The sequence below is a fragment of the Haliaeetus albicilla genome, chromosome 23 (genome assembly GCF_947461875.1).
Source record: "Haliaeetus albicilla chromosome 23, bHalAlb1.1, whole genome shotgun sequence".
Classification (NCBI taxonomy): Eukaryota; Metazoa; Chordata; class Aves; order Accipitriformes; family Accipitridae; genus Haliaeetus; species Haliaeetus albicilla.
The window spans coordinates 25,744,523-25,770,212 of record NC_091505.1 but is presented as its reverse complement, the minus strand read 5'-3'; the positions used below and the strand labels follow the sequence as shown (position 1 = coordinate 25,770,212).

Genomic DNA, 25,690 nt, shown 5'->3' with positions numbered 1-25,690 from the left:
TCTGTGATGCCAAGGCACTCTTTGGGCAGTGTGCCCTGAAGGACTAGCTGCTGCTGGCCATCAGTTTCCCTTTCCTTGTAAATATAAGTGATGGAGCTAGAGGCCAAGAAACCTCAAGCTTTTTTTTATTTTCAAGCATTACACTAAAATGTGTCATTTCCACAGCCCGCAAGCTGAAGAAGCTGGGTAACCTGAAGACACAAGATGACTTGGAGGCAGCCAGCTCATCCAGCCCCACCGAGGAGCAAGCTCCCAAGATGGTGATGACGCGCATTGATGGGTATGAGTGCCAGCCCATCTTCCTCAACGTCCTGGAGGCCATCGAGCCTGGTGTGGTGTGTGCCGGCCACGACAACAGCCAGCCGGACTCCTTCTCCAATCTGCTGACCAGCCTGAATGAGCTTGGGGAGAGGCAGCTGGTCTACGTGGTCAAATGGGCAAAGGCCTTGCCAGGTGAGCTAAAAACCTAACAAATCCTGTACCTTCCCTGGCACGTCCCTAAAGCCCCCTGCTTGCATTGCCTGGGGTGGGTTCAAAGGAGGTGGTCTGCAGCTTGTGTCTCGCCATCACATGGTTCCTTGGGGGAGCATCTTCCTGGGGCACCTGTCTGTGTAATATCTCCGTAAAGCAGGCTGCAGCAGCATGGGGTTTGTCTCCTTTGGGTGACTAGGGAGTGACAAAGTATGTTGAAACTTGTGCTTTTGGGTCTGTCCCTGCTGATAGCCCCTGGCACACAGTATTGTGTCGCCATGCATGCGTCTGCTTCCCTGTGTGGGAAGGGCTGTTGCGGGTCAGGGCTTCAGGGTCTTGCTCTCTTCCCGCTCTCCCTGCAGGGTTTTTGCTCCACTTGCAGACCTGTGTCCACCAGACCTGCAGACGCCTTCTCTAAACAGGTATTAGCCCCGTCCCATAACCCGCATGAAGTGGTGAAAAGGGTAAATTCCCCAGGTGGATCAGAAGTGTGCCACTTCATGATGTGAAAGTGAGATGGGGGAAGCTGGGCTGAAAGGAGCTGAGGCTTGAGAGATGGGTGAGGTCCTTCCTCACTATTTTTGTATTTCACAATCCAATTAATTGTAAAATAGCAAAAGAGAGATACAAAATCACAAAGGGCTTTTTCCTGGTAGTCAGGTTGCTCTTGTGTGACAGGCTGCTGGAATATATTTATGATGCATTCAGAGTTGTGGTACAGGAGTACATTAGGGTGCAGAAGTTTCCAAATAGTAATAGTTATCAGGTGCTGTAAATGAACGCATCCTAGTGATATATGTGTTCCATTGAATACACTCCTTGGTTCTGAGCATAGAGGTTACCAGGCTGTAATGTGCTGCCTGTTGCATGTCCTAATCCTGCCAGCTGAATGCCAGCTGAAATTACAGAAGGCTGAGATCACTCTGGATGCAGAAGGATCCAATTCACCGTCTAGCATCCCTGAGACTGGGGTGCGGGGACGATACCAAGCTGCTATCCTCACCCTGGGCCTGTTCCTCAGGAAATGCCACAGAAAGCAGGGATCCGACTCTTTATGGACGGGGTGATATGACCAAAGGAGGAAACTGAGGCAAAGTAAGTTTGCCACTATGTGCCAAAAACTGGTGATGAACTGTAGTTAGATGTTTGATGTTCCCAGAAATTTAGCAATCCTCCTGGAAGTAGCCTAACTGGTAGGTCCAGGAGGGCTGTTAGTATGAATATGCTTAAATGCAGTGTAGCCCATTCTATTTCTTATATTCTGGAGTCAGAAAAGGTTCACCTAGCTTGTGAAACCAGGGACAAATAATGCTTTCTCTTCTGGCTTATCTACATCAGACATCAAGATTTCTTCAGAAAAGTACACAGAGACACCATGAAACCAGACCGGCAATCCGGGGGCTGAGGCTGTAAAGCTGCACTAGTGCTAATGGAAAGGGAGAGTGCTTTGAAAAACATTTTTCATTGTAACCACCCCCTTATCAAAGGCTTTTACTCTCCCATACTGCGCCTGATCTCTGACCCCATGGTGCGTGGCTGCATGGCGGTGCCAGCTGCTGCACCGCTGCCTCCTGGGGCTGGTGCCTGCTGTGCCAGCAATGGCATCTGGGCAGAATTAATTCTCATATTTTTACAGCTGAGCAGTCAGCGCTCTCTGGGTAGTTGCAGTAGAACCTCCACCCCCTCCGCAGGCCAGGGGATCCCTTATGGAGCCCAGCTCTTCTTCCTGGGTGGCTGTGGTGGGATGCTGCCTGGCTGCCTTCCCCATCCCGCTGGCTGCGGAGCTGGTGCTGGCCTGACCATTAGCATCACTGTGCCTGGAGCAAGAGGCAAAGCCAGTGTGTTTTCTCCGTCTTTCTCCAGCAGTTCCCTGACATGTGCCAACGCTGGAGTTCAACAGTAATAACCGCAAATTCACCACTTAGTCATTCTCCTGATATTTTCCAGGGAAGGAAGAAACAATCACAGCACTGTTGCTGTTCTGGTGCTCCAGGTGGTGTTATGCAGCTCCTTCACTCGAGCAGCAGTCCAGCTGCCGCTGCAAGGTGGATCTCACCCACTGCTGGGTTCTGCCTGCTCCGGTGCTGGTGCTTCATGGGAGCTGGGCGAGGGCCAGGCGCAGCTGGCAGCGCCGGCTCCAGGGGTGGGCAGCTGTGCCCAGGCACTGCCCTTCCCTGCGCGCACTGTGGCTGCCTCGCTTTTTGGGTAAATTTGCAGAATCCTACCCCATAGCCACAGGTGTTTTTAGTTCCCAGGTCTGCAGGTTCGCTAGGCAGCCTGGCGCCTGGCGGGCTCAGGAGAGGGGCAGTGTGGGCGAATGCATGCAGGGGCAGAAGTAGTGGAAACAAACTCCAAGCAATTTAAAACAGCAGGATGCAGTTGTTTTTGTCAAAACAGAAAGATCTTCAGACGGTCTGTTGGGAGAGTGGAGGCTGTTTAATGAATGCCGTTGCTGGCGAGGTGCAACGGGAGCAGACTGGAGGGCTTGACCGGCCGCTGCATCGTGGCAGCGCAGCCTGCCTCTGCGGTGAGTAGGAACAGTGCCCGAGGCTGACGGGTGCGGAGCAGGCAAACCTTGCTCTGTTGCCTGCCCCACAACGCAGCCCAACAGCAGGCGTCATCTGCCTGCTGGAAGTGCTGTGTAGTCCTCAGCAGGTCCACAGGCAGGGTGGAAATGTTATCCCCTCTTCCCCTTTCCCCATTAACGAAGCACATCTGGCACAAGCTTTGGCTTAACTAAGTGTAAGCAGCCCTGCCTGTTAGTTAAGATACATATCTTATATATCTTAATGTAAAAGGGCAGTGACTGCTGCTGGTGGGAGGAGGGGGAACTTGCACCTGTAATAGAGGTAGCCTCAGCCTGATAATACTGGCAATAGATTAATATTGGTTAATAGGTGATGATTAACCTTGCATCCTGCATTCAACATCACCCGTATAGCAAGAGTGATTAATGTGCAGCAAGGTGTTGCTGCACTTCTTCCAGCGAGGTTTCAGTGATATCCTAGAAACAAGGCTGCATCGAGTAGGAGCATTTCTGAATCCTGCTTGCCTGCAGTAGCAGTATCAGCCTGTCTAGCGGAGAAGGTGTGATATGTGGCCCTTTAGACCCTATGCAATTGACATCCTGCAGAGGAGAAGATAGGATCAAACTGATTTCCCTGGAAAGGAAAGATTAAATAACCACGGCTTGCCAGGAAAGCTGCTGAAACACAAAATTAAAAGATCTGATTAAATCCATAAAATCTGTCTACTTCAAGGTAAGTGGAAGGAGTATGTATTTTTCCTATTCCATATACATAAATTCAATAAAGGTGTTACAGTTAATTTGGATCAGCACTCAAACACATTAGTTTAAAGATCATTTTATCTGGCAGCAAATGAAAAGTCTTCAGTTCATTCCCAAAGCTGTTAGGAAACCGGCCTAATAAAAATAACCGGACTGCAAGCGTATGGGGAAAGGCTGCCTCACAGCAGAGCAGCAGAAGGACACGGGCAGGCTGCGTCTCTGCTGCCAGTAAGGCAGATGAACACCCTTCGCCTTTTTAGCAACTTGGCACACATGATCGGGTGAAGTACTCCACCTGGTATCATGGGAGATGGACCTATTTATTAGAGCTATTGCAAAGTCTCTGTGTACTTCCCATTAGTTAGGGCTTTATGGGTGTTGCGGCCCATGGCTTACTTGCTTGCTTTTCTGTTTCAAATATACTGCTTACAATGTATCTAACTCACCCTTTAACTGTAAGGATACAATTAATTGTGCATCTTTTTTTCCATTCTCTGGACAATAAAATTTCCAGATACAAAATGAATATTTGTTTATATTAGAGGTGTTACTTTCTGGTAACATGTGAGGTGTTCAGTTGCTGATCTCTTAGGAAGATATCATTCTGGCACAGGAGTGCATCAAGAGAGAAGATGAAGAATTTATTTCCAAACTATGCTGCTGTAAGATTATTAACAAGAAAAAGGTTACGCATTGATCTTTTTCAAGTCATCAGTACATTTAATTTTACTTTTGCTATGATTTTTTTCTGTAGAAGGTATCTTCATTTATGTGTCTTCAAACTATGCCAATACTAAAAATTTAACAATATGTTGTGGCATTAGGTTTGTATTTATTTTCTTCTACAGTGATTTTAGCCATATATCATCTAAGATGCCTGGAGCAGGGAGGTTTACAGAAAATGATAGGTATGTGGTTTCTGAAAATCAGTTTTGTTTCAAGGCATTTCAGCTCAGAAACTGGAAGCAGTGATTCCTTTTAGAAAAGTTGACCACTGTTTCTAGAACTTGTTTTTGTGGACAAGCAGAAAGCAAACTTTAAGTCCTGTAACAACAAAACTGTTGTGTTCAAATACCTTTCCTTAACACTGATAAATCTTGCGCAAATATTTTTTTTTTTAGTGAACATAATTGCAAGGTAATGAGCAAGTGCACCAAAATCTTTCTTCATAGCAAAGATTAGGTGCAACAAATACTTTCACAAATGTGTTGGAAAGGTGATACTCAGTAGTTAAGAGGAAGCCAGTCCTAGATGAGAACTGCCGCCTGTGGAGGCAGCTTTGGTGCTGGTTTGCAGGGGCAGAGGCAGCGCTTGCAGCATTACGATGGGGCGAGCAGAAGGAGGAGGTTCTACCATAGATGTTGGTGCTTCCAATGGCTTCATCCCATTGATGCTGAACCCAGCAAGAGGGGGATGGATTGCTTGTGAGAATTAGGGTTAAATTTCACAGAGTTTGCTGTTCACAGGTATGTTTTCTGTCTCCAAGTCACGTACAGAGTATAGGTTTCCTCTTTGTTGGTAGGATTTATGGGCCTCGCTCCCAGAATATAGGCACGAGGGAAGCCAAACGGCGGAGATCTCCGGTTTGCCTTCTTCCTCCCCCACCTCATCTTCTCCATCATGCCTTGGCTTGCAGTTCATTTCTGGCCCTACAGCACATCTTGGGCCCAACTTCTTGTTGGGAATTTCTTGCATCTCTTCTGAAGACAGAGCATCTGCCATCATAAATACATTTGTATTCACAGGATTTTATTGTCTGTGTGGTTAAGAGCATCTTTCCTGAGGAGCTCCTTTCCCTGAACATGCTGGCCTGTGTGTCCTTGCTGTCCTGGCGGGAGAGCTGTGCTGAGCCTTCTCCAGAGCATCCTTCAAACTACGGAAGAAGTTTTGGCCATCAGTCTTCAATTCGATCTGCTCTTTCATGTTTGCTCTGTTTTTTAATAGAGCGTTGTCTGCTAATTCCCTCAGAGGACAAGATATAGTTTTCCTTCAAAGAGCAATTTAAAAAGGGGAAAGAACCAGCCAGTTTGCGGGGGGATGAGTGTGTAGCAGACTGATGAAATGTTCATTGTCATCACTCAGTGCCGGTGTGGGAGCATTCCCTGCACCATCTCACTGCCTACTCACTGCAAAGTCTCAACTACAAGGGCCAGCAGCACAGCTCCTCTTCAAGTAACTCAAATTTTTCCAATCTTTTCAGAAAGTCTAGGCAAGGAAAGAGACCTGTGGCAAGTATGGAGCAGGAGGAAATTCAAGGAAGCTGTCACCATGAGTGGCTTAGATTTTACTAAGCAGTGAATTCATCTCTGACCAAATTTACTGGATAAATAGAAAGTATTTTTATAGCATGTGGTACTGTAATTAAATAGGAAAATCTGACTTAGACATGTCCTAGAGATAAATATGGCTGATTTTCTGAAGTCCTTGAGTTGCCCAGATGCCTTGTTTATACTCGTGTACTGTTAACGAGTTTCACTCTGGCTGCCAGAAGGTTTGTGTTCAGCTGGTAGCCGAGAAATCACCTATCCAGGTTCAGTAGGACGCTACTTGTGTGCAGGCTTTGGTTTTTTAATCTGGTGACATGCAAACTGAAAGGAAAATGTACAAACGTAAAGCAAGTTTAATCAGCAATAAAGTATGACTTATGCTTACTTGCAGTTGACAGCTTCCCAAGCAGGAGACAGATGCTCGCCTCAATGGATTATAATTATACACTGGAGGTGTTAGAATTGCTTTAATATTTGATTGAAATAACATAGGACTTTCTTGAAACCAGATTACATTTGACTACTTACAAGTATCTGGAAAAAAGTACAGTGTTGGAGGTGATGTTTGTGCGTGTGTTGTAAACATGCCTGGGATTTAACTGTGAACCACCATCTGGGAATACTAATTTGAATTTAATTGATATTTTTGTTTAGCTTGCAATTCAGCAGAGGTTTTCATATTCATTTTCATACTCATTAGATAAATGCTTTGCGTATTCAGTCTGTTAATCGTGTGATGAGGCGTCGGGGTTATTTGCTGGCTCTGAGCATTACACATTAAAATCCATTTACTTAAATTTGGCGAAGTCCTAACGGGTTGAAAGTAAAGGAAGTTTTTCGTCTTATTTCCTTGAGTGCCAGAATTGTACCAAAGGAGGTAATTGGTTAATGAGGGCTTGTTTCTGCCTCAGTGCCTGGAGAATGTGGTCTGGTTAATTGTATTGCCGCTGGGACTCCCGCTCCCCTTCGGCTGATTTATTTCTGTTAGCAGCACAAAGCAAACAAATCCTCATCAGCTGTTTATTTCGCTTACTTTTGACATACTGTCACACATGGTAATTGTGAATGCTTTGGAGCGGAGACCTTGGGGGTTATGTCGTGACTGCAGAGCATATGGCACAGTAAGACTCAGCGGGTCTGGGTGTCTAATCAGTGCCAGAAACAAGGGCCGTGGCAGGGCGAGCCTGGTGCTGGGGCAGCTGGACCGGTTCAGCACCCCATAGTTGGAGGTATTACCCTGCGGGACTTCAGGAGGTCACTGAATCCCATCCTGCTGTATCTTTTTTGCCCAGTCTGTTGCAGAGTGATGCTTGCCCACCTCACTGGGTCTTGCAAAGCCTTCAAATGCAATTTGTGAAGATCTTTGAGACTCTTAAGGGGAAGATGTCATTTATTGCCACTTGTCATTGCCTTCCTTTAAAACACTTTGCTGCTTGTGTTTTTCACCTGGTCTTTATTCCCTCCGTGTGTCTGGGGATCCCCTTTCTCCCCTTCCAGTTGCAGTTTTGTGCTGTGGCTGTTTCTGATGATCCATCAGAGTGTGAGCACCCGGCTGCTGACACCGCAGTTGTGTCACCTGGCTCTGTGTGTGTGTGTGTGTCCCAGGACAAGCTGAGGTTAGGCTGTGGACCACCTTGTCATAACAGGAATGCCGCAGGAGAACTGGAGTCTGCATGAAACCAGTCCTGGTAACTGCAGGAACCCAGTATTAATCTGTAATATCCCTCTCATTTTTTAATAGGATTTCGCAATCTGCATGTGGATGACCAGATGTCAATAATCCAGTACTCTTGGATGGGCCTTATGGTTTTTGCTATGGGTTGGAGATCTTTCACCAACGTCAACTCCAGAATGCTTTACTTCGCTCCAGATTTGGTCTTCAATGAGTAAGTGCAAAATAACAACAATCTAATAATGTGTTTTGTCTGGGTCAGACTAGGTGAGAAATGAGAACAAGACAAGGAATTTGCTTTCCCATCTGCTTATGAAATGTGCAGCTTGAGGAATCGTGCTTTCAGAGCTGACCAACAAAGCAGAGGAGGACCCTGCTTTTCCCCTCTAAGTGCTCTGCAGTGATCTCCAGGAGCAATAAGGAGAATTGCAATGTCTCTTCTGGTCCTTCTTCCCTTTCCCTCAACCTTGCCTTGGGTTCAACTTCCATCAGAGCAGCAGCAAGCGCTGGTGCTGGGTGTGAGGGGCTGGTCCATACAGACCTGCCTTTTTTCTGAAGATTTGAGTTCCTGTTTTCAGCTTGCTTGGTCAGCTGGAGCAAACAGGAACTGAAACAAACATATATTGTAAGTTCCTGATGGGTTCTCTCTGATGTACCATCAACTTAGAGCTGGGGAGGGTTTGCTGGCACTAAGGTAGAATTGCTTAAAAACAATAACTAAGCACAGCAGCAAGCAAAACCACACCCTCTCTCTGAGAACTCCGAGCTTAGCTTCGTATCCCTTGCAGGTAGTCACATTTGGTGAGTCATTGCAGTCATTTTCCAGGAAGGCAGAGGGTCAAACGAACTCTGCAAATCCCAGGTAGTCCTCTATTTCCAGACGAAGAGGATTACACACGGGCATTTTGGAAAACGTTCCTCTCCTGCATGCAGGCCTGTTGGTGCCAGCATCCCCTGAGACAGGGCTCAGATTCTTGGCAGCAGGGATGTGCCAGATGAGGCTGGGATTGCTAGGTCAGACAGAGTGTGACCTGCCCCGCACATCACACAGGCAAAGCTTTGATCTCCTTGTCACGCGTTACACATTCTGCCCTGCCAGGTACCGGATGCACAAATCCAGAATGTACAGCCAATGTGTCAGGATGCGGCACCTCTCTCAGGAGTTTGGGTGGCTTCAGATCACACCCCAGGAGTTTCTCTGTATGAAGGCTCTACTCTTCTTCAGTATAAGTAAGTACTCACATCCTTTCCTCAACAGATCTCCGGTTGCTATATGCTGTATCGCCCTAGAGGTATCCGGTGCTTTCCCTGTGCATGTGCATGTACTCATACTTCCCAAGGGATGCCTTTGGATGTTCTCCTCTCTGTTTCAATCTGAGCTGCTCAGAGACAACGAGCTGCCAAGGATAAGGGTGCCACCACCCAGCCCCCCTGCAGCTAGCCCACCCCACCTCCACACGTTGCAGTGTTTCTCCCATGCAGCTCCTGCAGGAGGTTGCTCCTCAGCCTAACTGCTGTTATCATGGGGACCTCTGAGCATCAGCTGCTGAGCAGGAAAATAGCACTGCAATTTGTTATATTGCATCTCTTTTTTAACGAGTGCTGAACAAGGGTCCTTGGATTAGCAGTAGTCCAACAAGCTGACCAGTGTGAGGGCTGTAGCAAAAGCAGAGCTGGTGGGCAGATCTTTTGTCTTAGATCTGCACTGACCACTTCTTCAGCCTTCCTCTTGCTCTTTTATTCTCTCCACTCTCTGGGCAACTCTTACTGTTTCCTTCCCATGTTCCATCAGTTCCAGTGGATGGCCTGAAGAACCAGAAGCTCTTTGATGAACTTCGAATGAATTACATTAAGGAACTTGACCGCATCATCGCTTGCAAGAGGAAGAACCCTACCTCCTGCTCTCGGCGATTTTACCAGCTCACCAAGGTCCTGGACTCCGTGCATCCTGTAAGAGAGGACAGTGAAATGTCTATCTATACACATAAGAAAGAAACTTTTTGCAGTGAGAACGATCATTCACTGGAGCAACCTCCCCACGGTCGAGGTAGTCCCCCTCACTGGAGGTTTTCAAGATGCGGTTGGACAGGGTGCTAGATAGTCTCATCCAGGCTCCCTTTCCCAGGGAAGGTTGAACCGGGTGACCTTTTGAGCTCCCTTCCAACCTGGGCTGTTCGATGATTCTGTGATTCTTTGTGGTTTGTTTTTTTTTTTTAACTCTTGGCACACCTTTGCAGGGACAGTATTGCAGTGTGCTCCAGATTAAGCGACAGAGAAAAGAGACACTAACTCTGCTGAGGGAGTGAAAGTTATCTGTGCCTGTCACTCCCTGCAATAACCACTCTTGTGCTTGGGGTTATGGGCTTCCTTTTTTAGCAATGAAAAGCTCTTTGTAGATGACACTTTTCCATTTTCAGCCTAGCAGAACAGCTCAAAATCTCAGTGTCCCCAGTGAATCTTCTCTGATTACAGCAGTGAAAACAAATTCTCTATTTGTGACTTAAAGTTGTGCTGGTGAAACATGAGCTAGACCTTTCCTGGGGCTCAACTCCATGCCCATACAGTTACATGTCTACAAGCAAAAAGTAATTCTTAATAAGTGAAGTCAGCAGCATCTGCACACAGTGAGACAAGTCTCTGTAGGAGTAAGAAAGTGCCATTTTTATACATCTCAGTTTTTGTCAGACTCAGTAATGTCTGAGTGTGAAGGACGATGGAAAAATACGCTACATGCTCCCAGGCTGGGTAGTTCCCTTGCTCATCTTTGGGGTGCATACCTGCCATCTGATAACTGCTAGCATGGCAGTGGATGGCCAGAGCAAAGCAGGTCCCACTGTAGCAAGGTCCAGCCCTGACCTGCTGTGCCTGCTAACATCTGCTCGGTATCTTCCCAGAGAAATAGCTGACTGGGAACTTCTCGTTTAACAAACTTTCTTCCTTCCCCAGATTGCCAAGGATCTGCATCAGTTTACATTTGACCTTTTAATTAAGGCACATATGGTGAGCGTGGACTACCCTGAAATGATGGCTGAGATCATCTCTGTGCAGGTTCCCAAGATCCTGTCTGGAAAAGTCAGGCCAATCTACTTCCATGCACAGTGATCTTCTGGAGGGACCTCCCAGCTCTGCCACCCCCATTTCAGCCATCTCCTGCCTGTTATTTCTGCACTACTGCACTGCAGTGCCTTGAGGAATCCCCTTTACAGAGGCGGTGCGCCAAGAAGATGGACAGTAACAAACGACTACCTGCTGGGATTCCTGAGATTTCTATTTTTTCTGAGGTACTGAACTACCTGCCATGGCTTCTGCCTAGATTTGGCTGGCTCGCTGTGCTGGGGCAGGGAACTGTGGCACAGTGGCTGTGGCACCGTATCTACGCTCTCTCATTTGTCTATTTTCCACAGTGACTTTTAGTGGCCCAGGGCCACAGGAGATTGGAGGAAATGCCAGCAGTTGTTGGGTTTGGGTTTTTTTTAAAAACAGAACAAGACAACAAGCAGGTTGAACCTATAAGTTTGGGTGTGGGTTACTTTACTGGCCTCCTTTGGGACTTCTTATTTGCATTATGGTGCTGGGAAGCAGAAGGGTTAAAGTATTGCAGTAGAGAAACACTGAAGAGTTGCGGGGGTGAGAAGAATTTGCAGACTGATGAATTTACAGGACCTGCTGCTGGGTCAGAAAGCTGCCGAGCAGCCATCGTGGGGTCTACTCCGGACAGCATGCCACTGCCATCTGCGGCCCCACAGACCTGCCTGCACAGCAGCACGGACGAGTGTTAATATTAGCTGATGGAGCGTTACGAGGTTGTCAGCAGAAGGGCTGGAGAGGAAGATGACCTTCAGAAATCCCCAAAGATGGCAGATGGCTGCTGTTTTCCACCTGTGATGTTTTTCCTATGGCTGGTCAAGCTGGATCTCCGTCTGCCCCACAGATGCCCAAGCGCTCAGAAGTCACATTCCTGTCCTTGACAGCTGCTGCTTCTCCAACACAGCCGTACCCACCTCCGCAAGTGCCTGATGTCCTCAGACCTCATGGTCTCCCCTCCTCCTGTGGGCACCTGAAGCCCCCTGCCTAGCCCCTCACCAGCTCTGCTCCAGCTGGGTGTCCGCAGAGCCTGGGTTTGCAGCTACACTACTTATTTTCTGTTGATGCCAACTATTCTTTCTGATGCCAGCAGACGAGTGTCCCGGGAGCAAAGCAGCGGGGCCAGGATCTGCGAGGCCACGGGGCTCCTGCTGTTAATCCTGTCCTTTGGGAGGTGGCTGTGGTAACTGGCTGGTGCTGCCGTGACGCTTCAGGGGCTTGTAAAGGAAACACCGAAGAGACTTTATGCCCTTCCAAGCGGTGTGCATGGCTCCTGCTAATTGCAGCGGTTGATTGCAGCCTGGGGGGGACATGGTCCCGCATGTGCCGCCTGTCCCCAGCAGCCCCACATGTCATGGTGGTGGCACAGTCTGTGGCTCTGCCACAAGGATGGATAAATGTGCCCTCGCTAACGAGGGCTTTCAGTCCATGACCGGCAAATGGTACAGGCTGATAGGTCTGCAGCTGCTGGTGACTTCCAGCAGTCAGGAATATCTGAGAAAAGCAGGCTTGGTTTGTCAGGTGTAAGCGTTGGCTTGACTCCGTTTCATACCTCAAGTTGAGAAGGGAACGCAGGCCCACCCAACACCTGTATTCAGATTTGTTTATTTGCTGGGCTCCGCTTCCCACAAAGTGGCCAAGCCTGCGTTCCCTGCGGTATTTCAGTTCCCCCCCTTCCAGCACAGCCGTGAGCCCACCAAAACCGCCTGGTCAGACCTGGCCGGGTGTGTTGGTGAGCGCAGCACATACAGGCTCTTGTCAGGGTAATACTCCTCATTGGGGCTGCGATGCAGTCCAGCTTTACCAACAGACGTCTACAAGGGGTCCTCGTGCCGGCGCAGGCAAACAGCAAGTCCGTGCCTTGCCACACGCAGTTCTCTGGCAGGCAGTGGTTTCACCGCTGCAGTACGGGGCAGAGCTTGTGGCGGAGCTGTGCCCACCCAGAGCGCTGGTGTGGTCCCCCGGCACTGCGACGCCACAAGTGTGAAGCAAATGCCGGAGTCTAGAGAAGTGAACCTGATCAGACCCATGCAGCACACCGCGCTGTGTTCCCCCTGCATAATACCAGCTACTTGTGTTTGTCAGAGGCCTTTAATGTGAAGGGAATAAGGTTTAGGCCAATTGATTGCCACATATATATGGTGCAGAAAACATTGCTGCTTGGACCGTTTATGAGCTGAGCATCACCGTCAGCTCTTCATGCAAATGCCTTCATGGTACGTCTGTGTTCTTTGCAAACTCTCAGTAAAACAAACAATTTTCCTGATACTTTTCAATCATGCTATGGGATTTTCATTAAGGGAAGGGGTAAGGAAAAAACCCAAAACTGTTGAAGGGGAAGATCTTTCTTTACAGCTGTTTGTAATGGGTTTTCCTTCCCTGCTAGATATGGCTCTGGTCATGCTTTTCCTCCTGAAATCCCTTCACGTAGGTGACAACAGAATCCCTAGATAACCTTCCTGAATCCTAGCCAACAGGACAGTGTTCTCAGTAGCTTTTCCTGTTTTAGAGGGCTGCAAGCATTTTAAGTGTCAATATGATCTAATAATATTTGCAAATGAACCAGTAAAAAAATCCTACTGGTGCATTCCTCTGTTCTTGAACATTTTCTGGCTATTAGCAGAAGAGTACAGTGAACAGCTGGGTGAGTAATACCCTCATCTCTGTCATCAAGAGAAGGATGTTTATGAGCAGTCTGAATAGCTCCTTTGGAGAGCTTTATATTTTGCCCAAGCTCATGTCAGTGAAGTTTTCATTAGTTCATGAGAGTGGAGGTATCCTCCTGGGTACTTTTCTGCTGGGAGATTGGGAAGAAATCAAACTTAATAGGGATTTGTATACTCTGATTTGCTGGTGGAAGCATAGTACAAATGAAAAATGGTTTAGAAGGGGATGCTGCCTATGTATCATCTGCCAGATGTGTGCAACTTGTGTGTGCAGCCTCTCCAACTGGGTATGCTTTGAGAAGGGAGCAGGATTGCAACTAAATATTCTTCAGGAGATGAGTCAGTATGTGCCAATATTAATGGAAACTTCTAATTTGATAATTTTTTCTGGTTAGGTACTGCCCAGTGTTCAAAGGTCCATCCTTTCATGGCATGAATGGAGCATACACTGGCACAGCCTGGTATCGGTATCTGCTTCTCCAGCTTTCTTGTAGCTGATTCTGGTTAGACAGGGATAGTATTTGCACTTGGGGGATGATGGTGTGTTCTTTATCTTTGCCCTCTTTGACTGCACAAAGTGTCCTTGCACTTCGGGGCAGAATCCTGGAATTCTAAAGCAGTAGCTGTTTTCTAACTGTTTCAAAGTAGACTTTTAGAGGCACAGAAATCCTTTCTTGTACCATAATGACTGGCCAAGTTGTGCTGTGCACCATCGTGTCCTGGTGCCCACTATGAAATGACAGAGCACCTGGAAACTGGCAGCTGGGCGAGATGCCTGTGTGGTAGGGTGGCAGGAGCAGTTACCAGCGCCGTGCGGCTGGGACCAGGGATGGAAACCTGCTGCAGGCTCTGGGCATGGCCGGGCAGCCTGGCTGCAGACGGGGTGCTCCAGCCCATTCGTGGGGGCACAGCGTGGCTCTGGAGGAGAAGGGCACAGGCTCAGCCCTCCCACACTTGCCTGCGCTCGCTTGCCTGCTCGCAGGCAACATGGAGGGACTTTTGCTCATTCCCTTTTAAAATGACGGGGGAACCTGCACTTGTGATTCAAAAAGTAAATATCTGCACCACACATAAAACCACAGCAAATTTATAGTAAGCTGCTCTCTGTGCCAGGTATTTTGTGTTTTGTGGTAATTTAATGCAGTTTTTATTTGTTAACATGTTTCTGTAATAAAAAGAGTTCTCTATATTGATAATACTTTATTTTCTTTGTAATAAGCCAAAAAGCTCATTGCTGGTGCCTTTTTGCCTGGGGAGGACTCCCAGCCCACAGCTATTGTCATGAAAGTAACAAAGCATAATGTCTCTACAATTGCTTGTTTCACCATAGCTGAGTAAAGTCATGAAACAAACACTGCAGGATTACCAAAAGGAAAAGAACGAGGAGCCTACAGAATGTGCAGAAAGACTTTCAGGTACAATAATGTGGTTATTTCCCTAGGTCTGGGTCCAAGGCGAGCGGCTCCAAGGCAAGGGCTATGCACGACATGGAGAAAGCCTTTGCCCTGGCTCAGTGTGACTTTGCTGCTGCATTACGAACCTTTATCCTCTGCAAGATGTGCAGTGAGGTCGAAGCATACACATAGCATTTTATTACGGTTGCACTTGTATTGCAGTTGCAACACTGTAGTGTTTTTCAGTCACCTGTCAGAAATGGCAGTGTTTTGCCCAAATTAACAGCATCTGAGGCCAAATTCTGCTTCTAGAGAAGCATGTTAGTTGGATTGTTGCCACTGCTCTTTTTTTTTTTTAAATTGGAACTGAATACAGTTGAATAAGGAAAATGGAGACCTACAATGTTATGACATCATCGAGACTGGAGAGCAGTGACATCCGCTGCCTTGGCTGGTGAGATGCAGTGGAGGATGCGCAGGAGACGACCGTGACTCAGAAGTCACTGTATGGGGCTGAAGGATGTCTGTTCTTGTAACCAAAAAGAGGAGCCTGTCTGGCATCCAGGATAAAGACAAAACCAATCCCACTAAGCTAGGGGAAATAAAAATTTCACTTTTTGACTGTTTTAGTCCATGCTTGGATCCCATGCAAGCACTCAGCCTGTGCTGTGCCACAGGGCAGACCTTCACGCTTGGTGTTCAGCTCTTTTTGTAATCTTAAAAGCTGTTGTTGTTCTAAGTACAATAAAGGCAGAATCTCGTTTGTTGGAACACTGCTCTGTGCGTGTATTTGGCTTTTGTTTCAGTTATATACATGAAAAATGTTATCTGGTGTGATGAATATTAGCTATTGAAGATGCCAGGAATCAGTGGGTCATTTCTCAGTGGATGAGGCTGTATGTTTGGTCATTCATAGGCTATTTTTTCACAGTCAGATTTTGCTACTAATCACATGTCTGAACTGCTAATTCATTTACACATCGATTGACTAATCCTTTCATATATGCCTCTTTGGGTCTTTTAAACTGAATTTAATTTGGTTAATGTATTTCTCAAAGCAAGGAGCTAATAAAGGCCAGTGTCCTCTTCCTGTTGTTGTTGTTTTCAGTATCTTTATGAGCAGTTGTAAATCCATTCTGCTGGAACTTCTTTATAAAATTGACCTGTGCTCTCCATGTAATAAAAAAGACTGCTTATCAGCCCACTTTTTAATTCAAGGCACAGATGTGAATACTGCACAGGGTCAAGATTTTATTCACTGCAAGACAAACCAAAGAGCTTGGAAAAAAAAAAAACCCCAAACCTCATCCGTCCACAAATAGCTAGCAATGTCTAGTGTGTAATTGCACAGCAGCAGTACATGTACCGATACCCCGCAAGCTGAAAGCACAGTGTCCTTAGCCGTACAAAAAGCCTTGCCCATGTGGAGTAGTGTCATGTTTAGTCATCTGCAGAGAATCTGGTCCCATCCCTCCATTTGAGTCACAGTTAAAAATGTGTTATTTTTCAAAATACACCCTTAATCAACAGAAAAATCCACTGCCGTTCACAGGCTGCGGTGCTATCTCAGATACCTGTCAACATGTTAGCCCCAGTGTCCCCCATCAGACTTTTACTTGGCCACCAACATCCCCTGGGACACTGAGGAGCCACCGGTCCAACACATCTTTCACCTGGGTTTGCATCTCTTGATCTTACACCGCCCTCTGTCCTCTTAATGGGCTCCAGCCTTGTGTGGCTTGCACAGTATTTGCCTGCATGAGAACAGCAAGGAAATTAGTCTGAGTGTCTGCAGAGGATTGGTCTCTGCAGATTGCTGGCCCTAACCCTCCTGGCCCAGTTAGCAAATAGCCCCTGTCCCAGGCAGACTGCCGGGTGCCCTTTCTGGACCTTTTCTGAAAAAGTCCATCAGCCAAGCGAGCGGGGCTCCTCACGGCACATGGGGCGCAGCAGGCTGTGCCTAGCAGGGGGCCCGTCTGCTGCAGGATGGGCTCAAACAGCAGAAACCAAGTGAGGAATCAATCTTTTTTTTTTTTTTCTGAAAACATCTCATGCCAAGCAGCCCTAAAATGGCTCTGTGCTTTAAAGATCCTTAGAACAGCCAGTGGGAAATTTTTAAAACAGAAAAATTGTTCCATTTCCTAAAATGATACTGAGTTGCTTTTAAGACACCCTTCAACAGTGGTTGACCTCCTCAGGGACCCTGGGAGCGCTGCACACACTGACAGCTGCACTGGCAACCATCTCCCTGCATGCCTTCAGCTGTATCAGGGTATGGGCTGCACTCACCCTCTAAGGCTGCACCACAATGAGCCGGTGGAGGGAGATGCTCTGCACGCTGGATTATTTCAGGTGTGGATGGATCTCAGTCAGAGCACAGCCCAAACCCACCCCAACTGTGGGGACCCCCAGTGCCCTGCTTGGCCAGTGTCCCCTGTGAGACACCCACCTGCTGCCAAAGTCCCACGTCAGCGGGGGCTCCCCACTCCTTCTGCAGCCGCGGTCACCATCTCCTGTCCCCGGTGGTCCGGGCAGCTCCTCCGTCACCTTCGCCAAGGTGGGCTCAGCTCCGTGGCTGGATGAGCAATGTGGGTGCTGAGCTGTGCCGGCAGGCAGGCTGGTGGTGCCTCTGCATCGTATTAAGGGTTCAGAACCTGGCTGTTGAACTGTTCTGTGACTGACGATATCTAACAGCACTTATTTCTCCCAGTCAAAGAACAGAAACAGGACCAGGACCCACCAGAACACTAGCTTGCCATGGGTCTAAAACTGCCTATGGACTACTTAAAGCAATTGCAGACAATGGCCTGAGACCTCTGTTTATACAAACCCTGGGTTCTAAAGGACTCCAGCTGTAAGAAGGTGAGTGGGATGGTGTGCCTGAGATCATGCGGGGCCTGGTATTGAGCAAATTAATTAATTATTATAAAAGTCCTTTAAATGCAGTTTAGTTTCTCTAATTTGCATAACAAGTTTTTGCAACTCCCTCCAAGACAGACTAATTAAAACTCCAGGCTTCACCTGGAGCCCTCAGAGAGAGCTTGGCCACCGCTATCCCACTGACCCCCCTCCAGTACCCGGGCTGTGTTCAGCGCTGGTGCAGAGCCCTCCCTGAGGCCCTGGCGAAGGCAGCGATGGGCTCTTGCAGCTCGCTGCTCCTCTCGTGCCCAGGTCAGCAGTCTGCTCAGCCCAGCCCAAATCCCTGTGGGAACACCATGAAGTGCTTTAAGACGCAGGTTTCAACAGGAGAGGCGCAGGTTTTAACAGGAGAGCAGCTTACAGCCAGCACAGGAGTGCAGCAATATGCTGTCCATGCCAAGCCTTTGGTACAGGGCATTTGGGGTGTGGTTTTGGGGTTTTTTTTACCATGTGTGCACACACCAGCCTCACACAGAAATCATCCTTACTGTCGAGAAAAGCGTGGAGACGAATAACAAGGCTGGCAGCACATATCGTTGGCATGCATCGCTGAGCTGGGGCAAGTCATCAGGTTTGCCCGTGTAGCTGTCTCTGATGAGGAGATGAGTGACCTGCCCGGTCCGGCTGCAGCAGTCCCCAGGCTGGCTACTCCAGGGGGACACCCAGGCTCTGGCCCCCAGCCCTTCTTCTTTACTGCCCTTTCTCTGACCGCCCCTGCAGCTCACCCCATCCCTGCCCAGGGAGCAGCTAGGAAGGGGCAGGGGCCCCTCAGGAGGTTCCTTTCTGTATCAGAAGTATGTGATGCGCTGGGCGAGGAGCACCCCGCATGGAGAAGGCATTGCTGCTTCACTGGAGGGATGCTAGAGTCACCAGCAACTCAGTTGTTTGATGATGGGGGTTGCCTGTTTCTCACTACTGTTGAAGTTCCCATCTCAGCACACTTGGCACCTCCTGCATCCTGCCTGACTTGAGCAAAGCGCGGCATGCGCAGCTGGGAGAGGCGCTGGGAGCTGCTCTGCCCTCCATGTGTGCTGGGCTCCGGCAGCTTGTCCAGCAGCCACAGACCTCAGTGCGGTCACGCCGACTCGTGTGCTCTTGACACGAGGAATGTCAGCCAACTCTGGGGTTTGCTCCTTGCCCAAAATTGCTGCCGCCTCCCACCACCGGCGGCAGGTAGACGCCAACGAGAGGGCGAGCAGGGACCTGCGTGCCCCGCGTCCCGTCCCCGCTGGAGCAGAGCGACCGCAGGGGCATGGCCCGGCAGCACAGTGCCGGGATGAGCCCGCGGGGCCGAGGCACCGGGGAGGGACCAGGGTGTGCAGGACACAAAGGATGCAAAGAGCAAAGGATGCTGGACCTGCAGGAGGATGGAGGTCCTGGGGGGCAATGTGCTGGGGGGGGTGAAGGGGTGTTTCTCTAAGCCTCCATGGAAATAGCAACCTTTTATATATGATTTCAAGAATCTTCAGAACTTCTGCTTTTTAGGAGCTCTCACAGATCCTGACAGAGGCTGTGAAAGCACTTCTTCCATAAACTTCCAAAAATATAAGGAAAGTAAAGAAATAATTCAAAGCGCCTCCTGAATTTTTAAGTCCATGGCAGGATATTATTTTTTTTGCTGGCCTGACTCTTGATTTATGGATGTATAGGCCAAGTAATGCTGCTGACAGTTGCCAAGAAAATGTCTGGTGTAGAAAGCTGGTCCTAAATCAGAGCATTCAGCTGGTTAATTGTGCAGCGAGTTGGGCCAGAGAGAATTATGGAGTTTAAAACTATGACTCTGATCTAGCAAGAAGTCCTGCGTGGGTGGATTCCTGTGCCTTTATGGATCTCTGTGCAGCACATAAATTAAGATGTCAGTGCTCCACTAAGTACATTTCAATTCTAAACTTATCATATAGATGTGTCTACTGAAGTGTGCCTTTAACCTCTCCAAATCCTTCACCTGGGAATTTCTCTCTGAGGCCCAGTCTTGAGCTTTGAAACTTCTTGTTTTGATATCTTTTCTCTGTATAAAAAACTACAAGGTATTACTTATGCTGGAAAATATTTTTCTTGCTCAGATGAAATCAAAACATTTTCCTTAAGAAAGCAAACCACGCACCTGGGGGTTGGGACACCAGAATTGTTGGGATAGCACATCAGTGCTCCTTCCAGTCTGTAATCATCCACTACAAGGGCTAATAGAAAAAGAAAACAGTTTCTTTCACTGAAACACTGTTGTTTTGAAGGCATCCACCCCTGGAAAAATTACAGCCCCCAAAGGAAGCTACAGAGAAACAAAGAGCCGGGGAAAAAGAAAAAAAAACCCCAACCCTCAAGCTACTGCTTTGGCTTGTGCTACCTGGGCATCATGACCCTGTGTCCGTCCCAGGCAGGGGATGCTCCCGGGCACAGGAGCAGGGTGGGATGTGCCCCCCAGCAGGCACCCGGCAGGGGATGCCACGTGTGGGGCTGTGCCCGCTGCCAGCCCCCTGAGGGGCAGCCGCCGCTCCACAATGCTGCTGGTCATTTTTTCTAGATTTAACAAGGATCTTTTGTTAGTTCCAACATTGAAGCGTTTTGTGTTTTTACCGGCAAGCCTAGAGCCCAAGCGACTCTGGATGAAAATGCAGTGAGATTTTCTGCCAGCCCCAGGGTACCCGTAGCAGCAGCTGCGGCTGCAGCCAGACCCTTTGGGTGCAGGTCAGGACTGCAAACACAGCAAGACCTGGACAAAGCAGCTTGCCTGGTGATAGGAGGGCAGATGGGGGCTGCTCCCAAGCCCACCCACCCCCACACGCTTTATCCAGCCTTTCCCTGCATCCCACACTGCTCCCAGCACACGGCCCCGGCCCTGGTCTCCTGGCTGCTGCAGCAGTGCCCGGTGACTGCAGTCCTGGTAAGCAGTTCCCATCTCACCATCACCATTTCCCTCCCCAAATTATTGCTGACAAACCTCCACCCTGCCCTTCAGTACCCCAGAGGTAACTCAGCAATAACAGCCCCAAATATTCCTGGGATGAAAAACAGGAGAAGGTTTCTAATCACGAAAGAAATGAGATTGTGCAGTCTGTATTCTTGCTCGGGGGGTTAATCAAAACCTAGCTGTGGTTAAGATGGGATTAGGTTAATTTATAAAAGGACGCACAGAGGGTCATGCCGTTGCCTGTGCCAGTGGCAGGCAGGACCCTCGGGGCCATGGAGCATCTCCAGGTGATGTCCCAGTGCCAGCCGGAGCCACCTGCCCACTCCTTCCCTCTCTGGCCCCTCTCCTGCCCCCATGGCAGAGGGTGCAACCCACAGCCGAGCCAATGGCCCCCAGCTTGAGCACCCGCCTACGCGCTGAGCTCTCCAAATTACAGATTTGACCCGAGCCCTTGCGAATGAGCAGTTTCAGCCCCTGAGCCCCGCAAGCACTCAGGCTGCAATGAGCTGCACATTGGGCTGGAGGAGCTGAGGAAGGGTCTCAGCCAGGCTCCCCGGCCTGTTGCGCGCTGTAGTATTTGATCGGGACTGTTGGCTCTTGCCAGTTTACGTTATTAGGATTAGTCTTTCCAGCTGAAGAGATGTGGAAAACCAAAAAGGGAGCAAAGGAAGCATTGCACGTTATGTGCCACAAGCCCCATGCATGAACTCTGCGATTCAGCCCACTGCTAACGGCAGAGCCCAGCTATGAGGAAATCAGCATTTCACTCACGCTCCCTGCCAGGAGAGTGATTTTCTTCTTTGGTAAGAGAAGAAAGGCCAAGACTGTCAAAATGCACAGAGCTGCAATAAATCCTACTGTGGCAAAGGTGCTTCAGGGACTCCTTTTCCATTCCTGCTCCCTTATGGCGGACGGTGCAGGGGCTTAAAGGGCACTGGGTATTCCTGGGGCTGGAAGAAAGACGCGGTGCTTTGGGGTGCTGGGGGGAGGCAGGCACCCCATGCCCAGCTGCCCCTTGGGGGAGCCGTGGAGCGCTGGATGCCACTGCCGGGGACCGCTCCTGCCGCTGTAAGCGGGGTCTCAGGCCCCGTGCCGCGATGCTGACCGGGGACTGGGAAGGCAGGACCGTGCTCAGCCGGGACGGCGCCCAGCCGGGTGCTTGCTCGGGGGCCTGGAGCCGGGGCATGACACAGACCTGCTCTGAGCCTGCAAACCTGGAGCGCATGCTGCAATGCTCAGCGCCCTTGAACTAAGGCTAGGATGGTACAAAGTAATTGCAGCAAGGATGCTGAGAAGAATACGGCAATTAGAGGCCTGAAAAAGGATGTAGATGAGAAAGCTCCCCATCATTCAGCTGAAGACCCTCAGAGACACTAGAGCTGAATTCATTCATCTCAAACCGCCGGAGGGGTTCCTCAGCTGCAGCCTTTTCCAGCCACATGTTATTAGGTTAAAAAGAAAAAATTTAAAAAGTATCACTCAACAAAGGAGTGAGTGGTGTATTTAGGAAATGTGGAAATCGGCTGCATCTCCTCTTGGGGCAGAGAAGCAAACCGTGCAGGCTGCCAAGCAGCAGGGACAGCTCGCCCACCCCACGCTTATCCCAGGAGCACCCTCCCTCTCCTGGTACCTCACATGCTGCTGCCAGCTCCTGTGTGGTCACCTTGGTCGGGCACTTCTCCATAAATTCAGGCTCAAAAGCAGGTTGCAAGACTCCCATTTAAGAGACAAAGCTGTTTTCTCCTGTGAGAGATCTTTTTGTTAAATAAAAGCAAGACGCCTGAAAAGCAAATGGTAGTGCACATCAACATCAGAGTTGAGAGGGATGGGAAAACAGATATGAGGAGGGGAAAAAGATGTTGGATAGATGGAAAGAAGCCAGTGCTGTGTCTGCAGTAATCATAAATAAGTAGAAAGGTGTTTATGCTGACAGAGGCAGCTGAACAAGAACCAGGCAGCTGAAGTTAAAAATGAGAAAACATTTTAAAACCACATACTACCAAACATGCCTCTCTGTAACAGGCAGAACAAGGGGGTCCATGCTCAACCCACCCCTGTGCAAACCCACTGCCCCAAGTCACGCTCATGTGCCCTGGCCACACGCAGGGAGGGTCGGCTGCATCGCCGGGGTGCCTGCGGTACCCGAGCAGTGGGATCTGCAGAGCAGAGGATGGCTGCAGCATGGGTAACACTGGGGCATTGCTTAAAGGAGGAAAAAGCATACTTGGGACTCTTTTTTTTTTTTTTTTTTTTTTTTTTTACTTCATGGAAACTTTATAAACACTTGAAGTAATCTACGCTTTTACATGACAAAATGGCTCTGATGGCTGATGTCTGCGGGCCCTGCCAGGCTGCACAGGGCAAATCCTGCGTTCCCAGCTGTGTTGCTCCTGTGGCACTGGCAGCAGGGATTGTGCCCCACAGGCCTCCACCGGCACAGCTGATACACCCTACCACCGCTCCACCGCTGGTCCCCAGCGTTCGGCTGCACGCACAGAGGAGGAAAAACCAGCACACACACGTGAGAAATTACTTAAGGACACAATGAAATACGTTTCTAGTAAGCTGCTTCCCTCCATTGTTTGCAATGTCAGACTTAAAACCAAACTCCCTCGGATTTCTTTCTTCCCGCAGACCCTAGCTCTGTCCTCTGGGACAGCCACCCCAAGAGGGTGACAAAGCCACCAAAGGGCAGGCTTGGGCACCAGTGCCCATCCACGGCAGGAGACTGGGGCTCCGCGGCCGGGCTGCTGGAGAGGCTTCCCAGCCACCACAGCCGTTCTGGGCTGGTCAGGGCACCTTGCTGGCTCACAGCTCCGTCTGACCTGCTCTCTCAGATACCTGATCAGAAAAACACAATGCGCTCTGTTTTGGTGCTGCTCACACCTCCTGGCCACTCATGAGAGGGTGCAGCAGAAAGGGCTCACTGTAGCTTTGAAAAGCCCTGAGATGCCAGTGTGTGTAATACAGTCTAGGCATTGATATCGCTTTTTTTTTTTTTTTCTTAAAGCCACTTTTATGTGCCACTGTTCAAAGCAGGAGTACAGGAGTGAGCAGCTGGGGCACCGCCAAAGCCCGAGGGAGCAGAAGCACCATTGACACAACACGTGTGTGTCCAGTGAACGCCAGAATTACATTCAGCAATAAAGCAGACAGGTGCTAGATGCACACACAAGGCAAGCATCAGCAGACAGCACGGGAAGGACCGCGGCAGCATCCCACTGGCAAACCTGCACCAGGCAGGAGGCAAAGCGCGCTCGAGAGGATGGAGCACCCGGGAAGCAGCTAATGGGGATGTTTGGCCGCTGATTTGGGAATGCTCCCAGCACCCAAGGAAAATCATTCAAAACATGGAAGCCGCCTTTGAGCAGGTGAGAGGAAGCAGGGAAGCCACTCATTGCCTATTTACAGGCAAACACTACAGCTCAGGAACTGAGCCCTGGTGTCAGCTGGAACGACAATAAGCCTCTACTGTTAACAGGGATACTAGGGGTGGTCCTGGTTAGGAGAAACCTTCCAGACCAAAGGGCATCATCTACACGGCCGCTGCTGAGTTAAAGAGACTGGACATCTCTTGGACTGGAAATTAATGTAACAAGCAAACAAGAAACTGTGCACCTCTCAGAAAAATGGGTTGACCCACACTCATCGAGTTTCAGTTCCTCGCCACCTCTGTGCTGGTCCACCAGAACAACCCTGGGACAGAGACTTCTTGGTGGGCCTGAGGGAAGCGGATCTGGTGGGACAGTGGCTCACACAGGAGGAAGAGGAGGAGGAGGAGGAGGAGGAAGAGGAGGAGGAGGAGGAGGAGGAGGAGGAGGAGGAGGAGAAGGAGGAGGAGGAGGAGGAGGATGAGGAGGATGAGGAGGAGGAGGAGGAGAAGGAGGAGGAGGAGGAGGAGGACGAGGAGCAGGACGAGGAGGAGGACGAGGAGGAGGAGGAGGACGAGGAGGAGGACGAGGAGGAGGACGAGGAGGAGGACGAGGAGGAGGACGAGGAGGAGGACGAGGAGGAGGACGAGGAGGAGGATGAGGAGGAGGATGAGGAGCAGGAGGAGCAACTCCTGCCGCTTCCTTCTCCCAGCGGTGCTCTCAGAGGCTGCTGACCCGACCGGTGCTGCCCAGAAAGCCGACCCACAGGCAGGGGCTGCGGCCCCACTCAGGCAAAGCCCCCTGGCACATCCATGTCTGCCGGCACGGTTTTCCAGGACGGGGGCATGCCGACGCCAGGGAGGAGATGAAGAGATGTCCTGCAGAGCTAAGCATGATGGTCCCCCCAATTCCTGTCCTGCCTGCCTTAGCACCAGCAGCATTTCCAGTAACATACACTGCTCTTCTACACACTGAAAAACACACTATAGCTTACTGAGCAAGGAAAACATAACATAAAGGAAGGAGCTTCTCATGGCAAGGGGGGGCAACCCAAACTCCAGTCATTCTACCCTTGCATCCAAGCACGGGGAGTCAGCCCCTTGCGTTCTGACTCCAATGTCTGTCCAAGGTCACTCTTGCCAAGGCGCATTTACCAAAAAGTGAGCAGATAAATGGCCACTCCCATCCCCCGCGGTCCCTTCCACAGCTCGTCGGTGTTCACCCAGCCCTGCAAAAGTTGCTGGTCACCTGAACGGGCACACATGATCATCCTTCACAGCCTGCGCAGAGAGGAGTGGCGGAAGGACTGGGAACAGTTCAACACATATGTGTGGGTAGTGTCTTCTCCCCATCGTTATCTCCCTCTCTTCTAATTTCTTGAGCCACTTACAACAGCGTGCTCTGAAATTATCATCCGGTAAGATAGCTGCTCTCCAGGGGCACCAGAACTGGAAAAGTCTTAGCTGTGACACGTCCGTTTCACAAGCACAAAATCTCCTGGGTCTAGTTGGGCTGAGGTGCTTACAAAGTCTGGAAGAAGAAAACAAGCACGTTCTATGCAGCAGTATAAATCCGTCAGTGATGGCAAAACCACAACGAGAGCAAGCCCAGGCCTCAGCACTGCCGTTTGCATAGTGCTCACATTTACC

At 49.5% G+C, this 25,690-nt stretch overlaps 2 protein-coding genes across 4 annotated transcripts in view; one reads left to right on the top strand and one right to left on the bottom strand.

Annotated features, from left to right (window-relative positions):
- Nucleotides 1-15,932, top strand: part of AR (androgen receptor) — a 59,496-nt gene extending 43,564 nt beyond the window's left edge. Inside the window, exons 4-8 of the mRNA XM_069811639.1 lie at nt 166-453; nt 7,769-7,913; nt 8,799-8,929; nt 9,492-9,649; nt 10,646-15,932. Coding sequence (XP_069667740.1) covers nt 166-453; nt 7,769-7,913; nt 8,799-8,929; nt 9,492-9,649; nt 10,646-10,801 — 878 coding nt within the window. The 3' untranslated portion in view covers nt 10,802-15,932. The remainder of the gene's footprint in view (nt 1-165; nt 454-7,768; nt 7,914-8,798; nt 8,930-9,491; nt 9,650-10,645) is intronic.
- A 142-nt stretch (nt 15,933-16,074) lies between these two features.
- The window catches only part of OPHN1 (oligophrenin 1), a 76,633-nt gene continuing 67,017 nt past the window's right edge, over nt 16,075-25,690 (bottom strand). For 2 of the 3 annotated variants that reach the window (XM_069811638.1, XM_069811636.1), the window contains exon 24: nt 16,075-25,571. The gene's annotated coding sequence lies outside the window, so the exon portion shown is untranslated. The remainder of the gene's footprint in view (nt 25,572-25,690) is intronic. The other variant, XR_011329558.1, reaches the window with a different exon arrangement.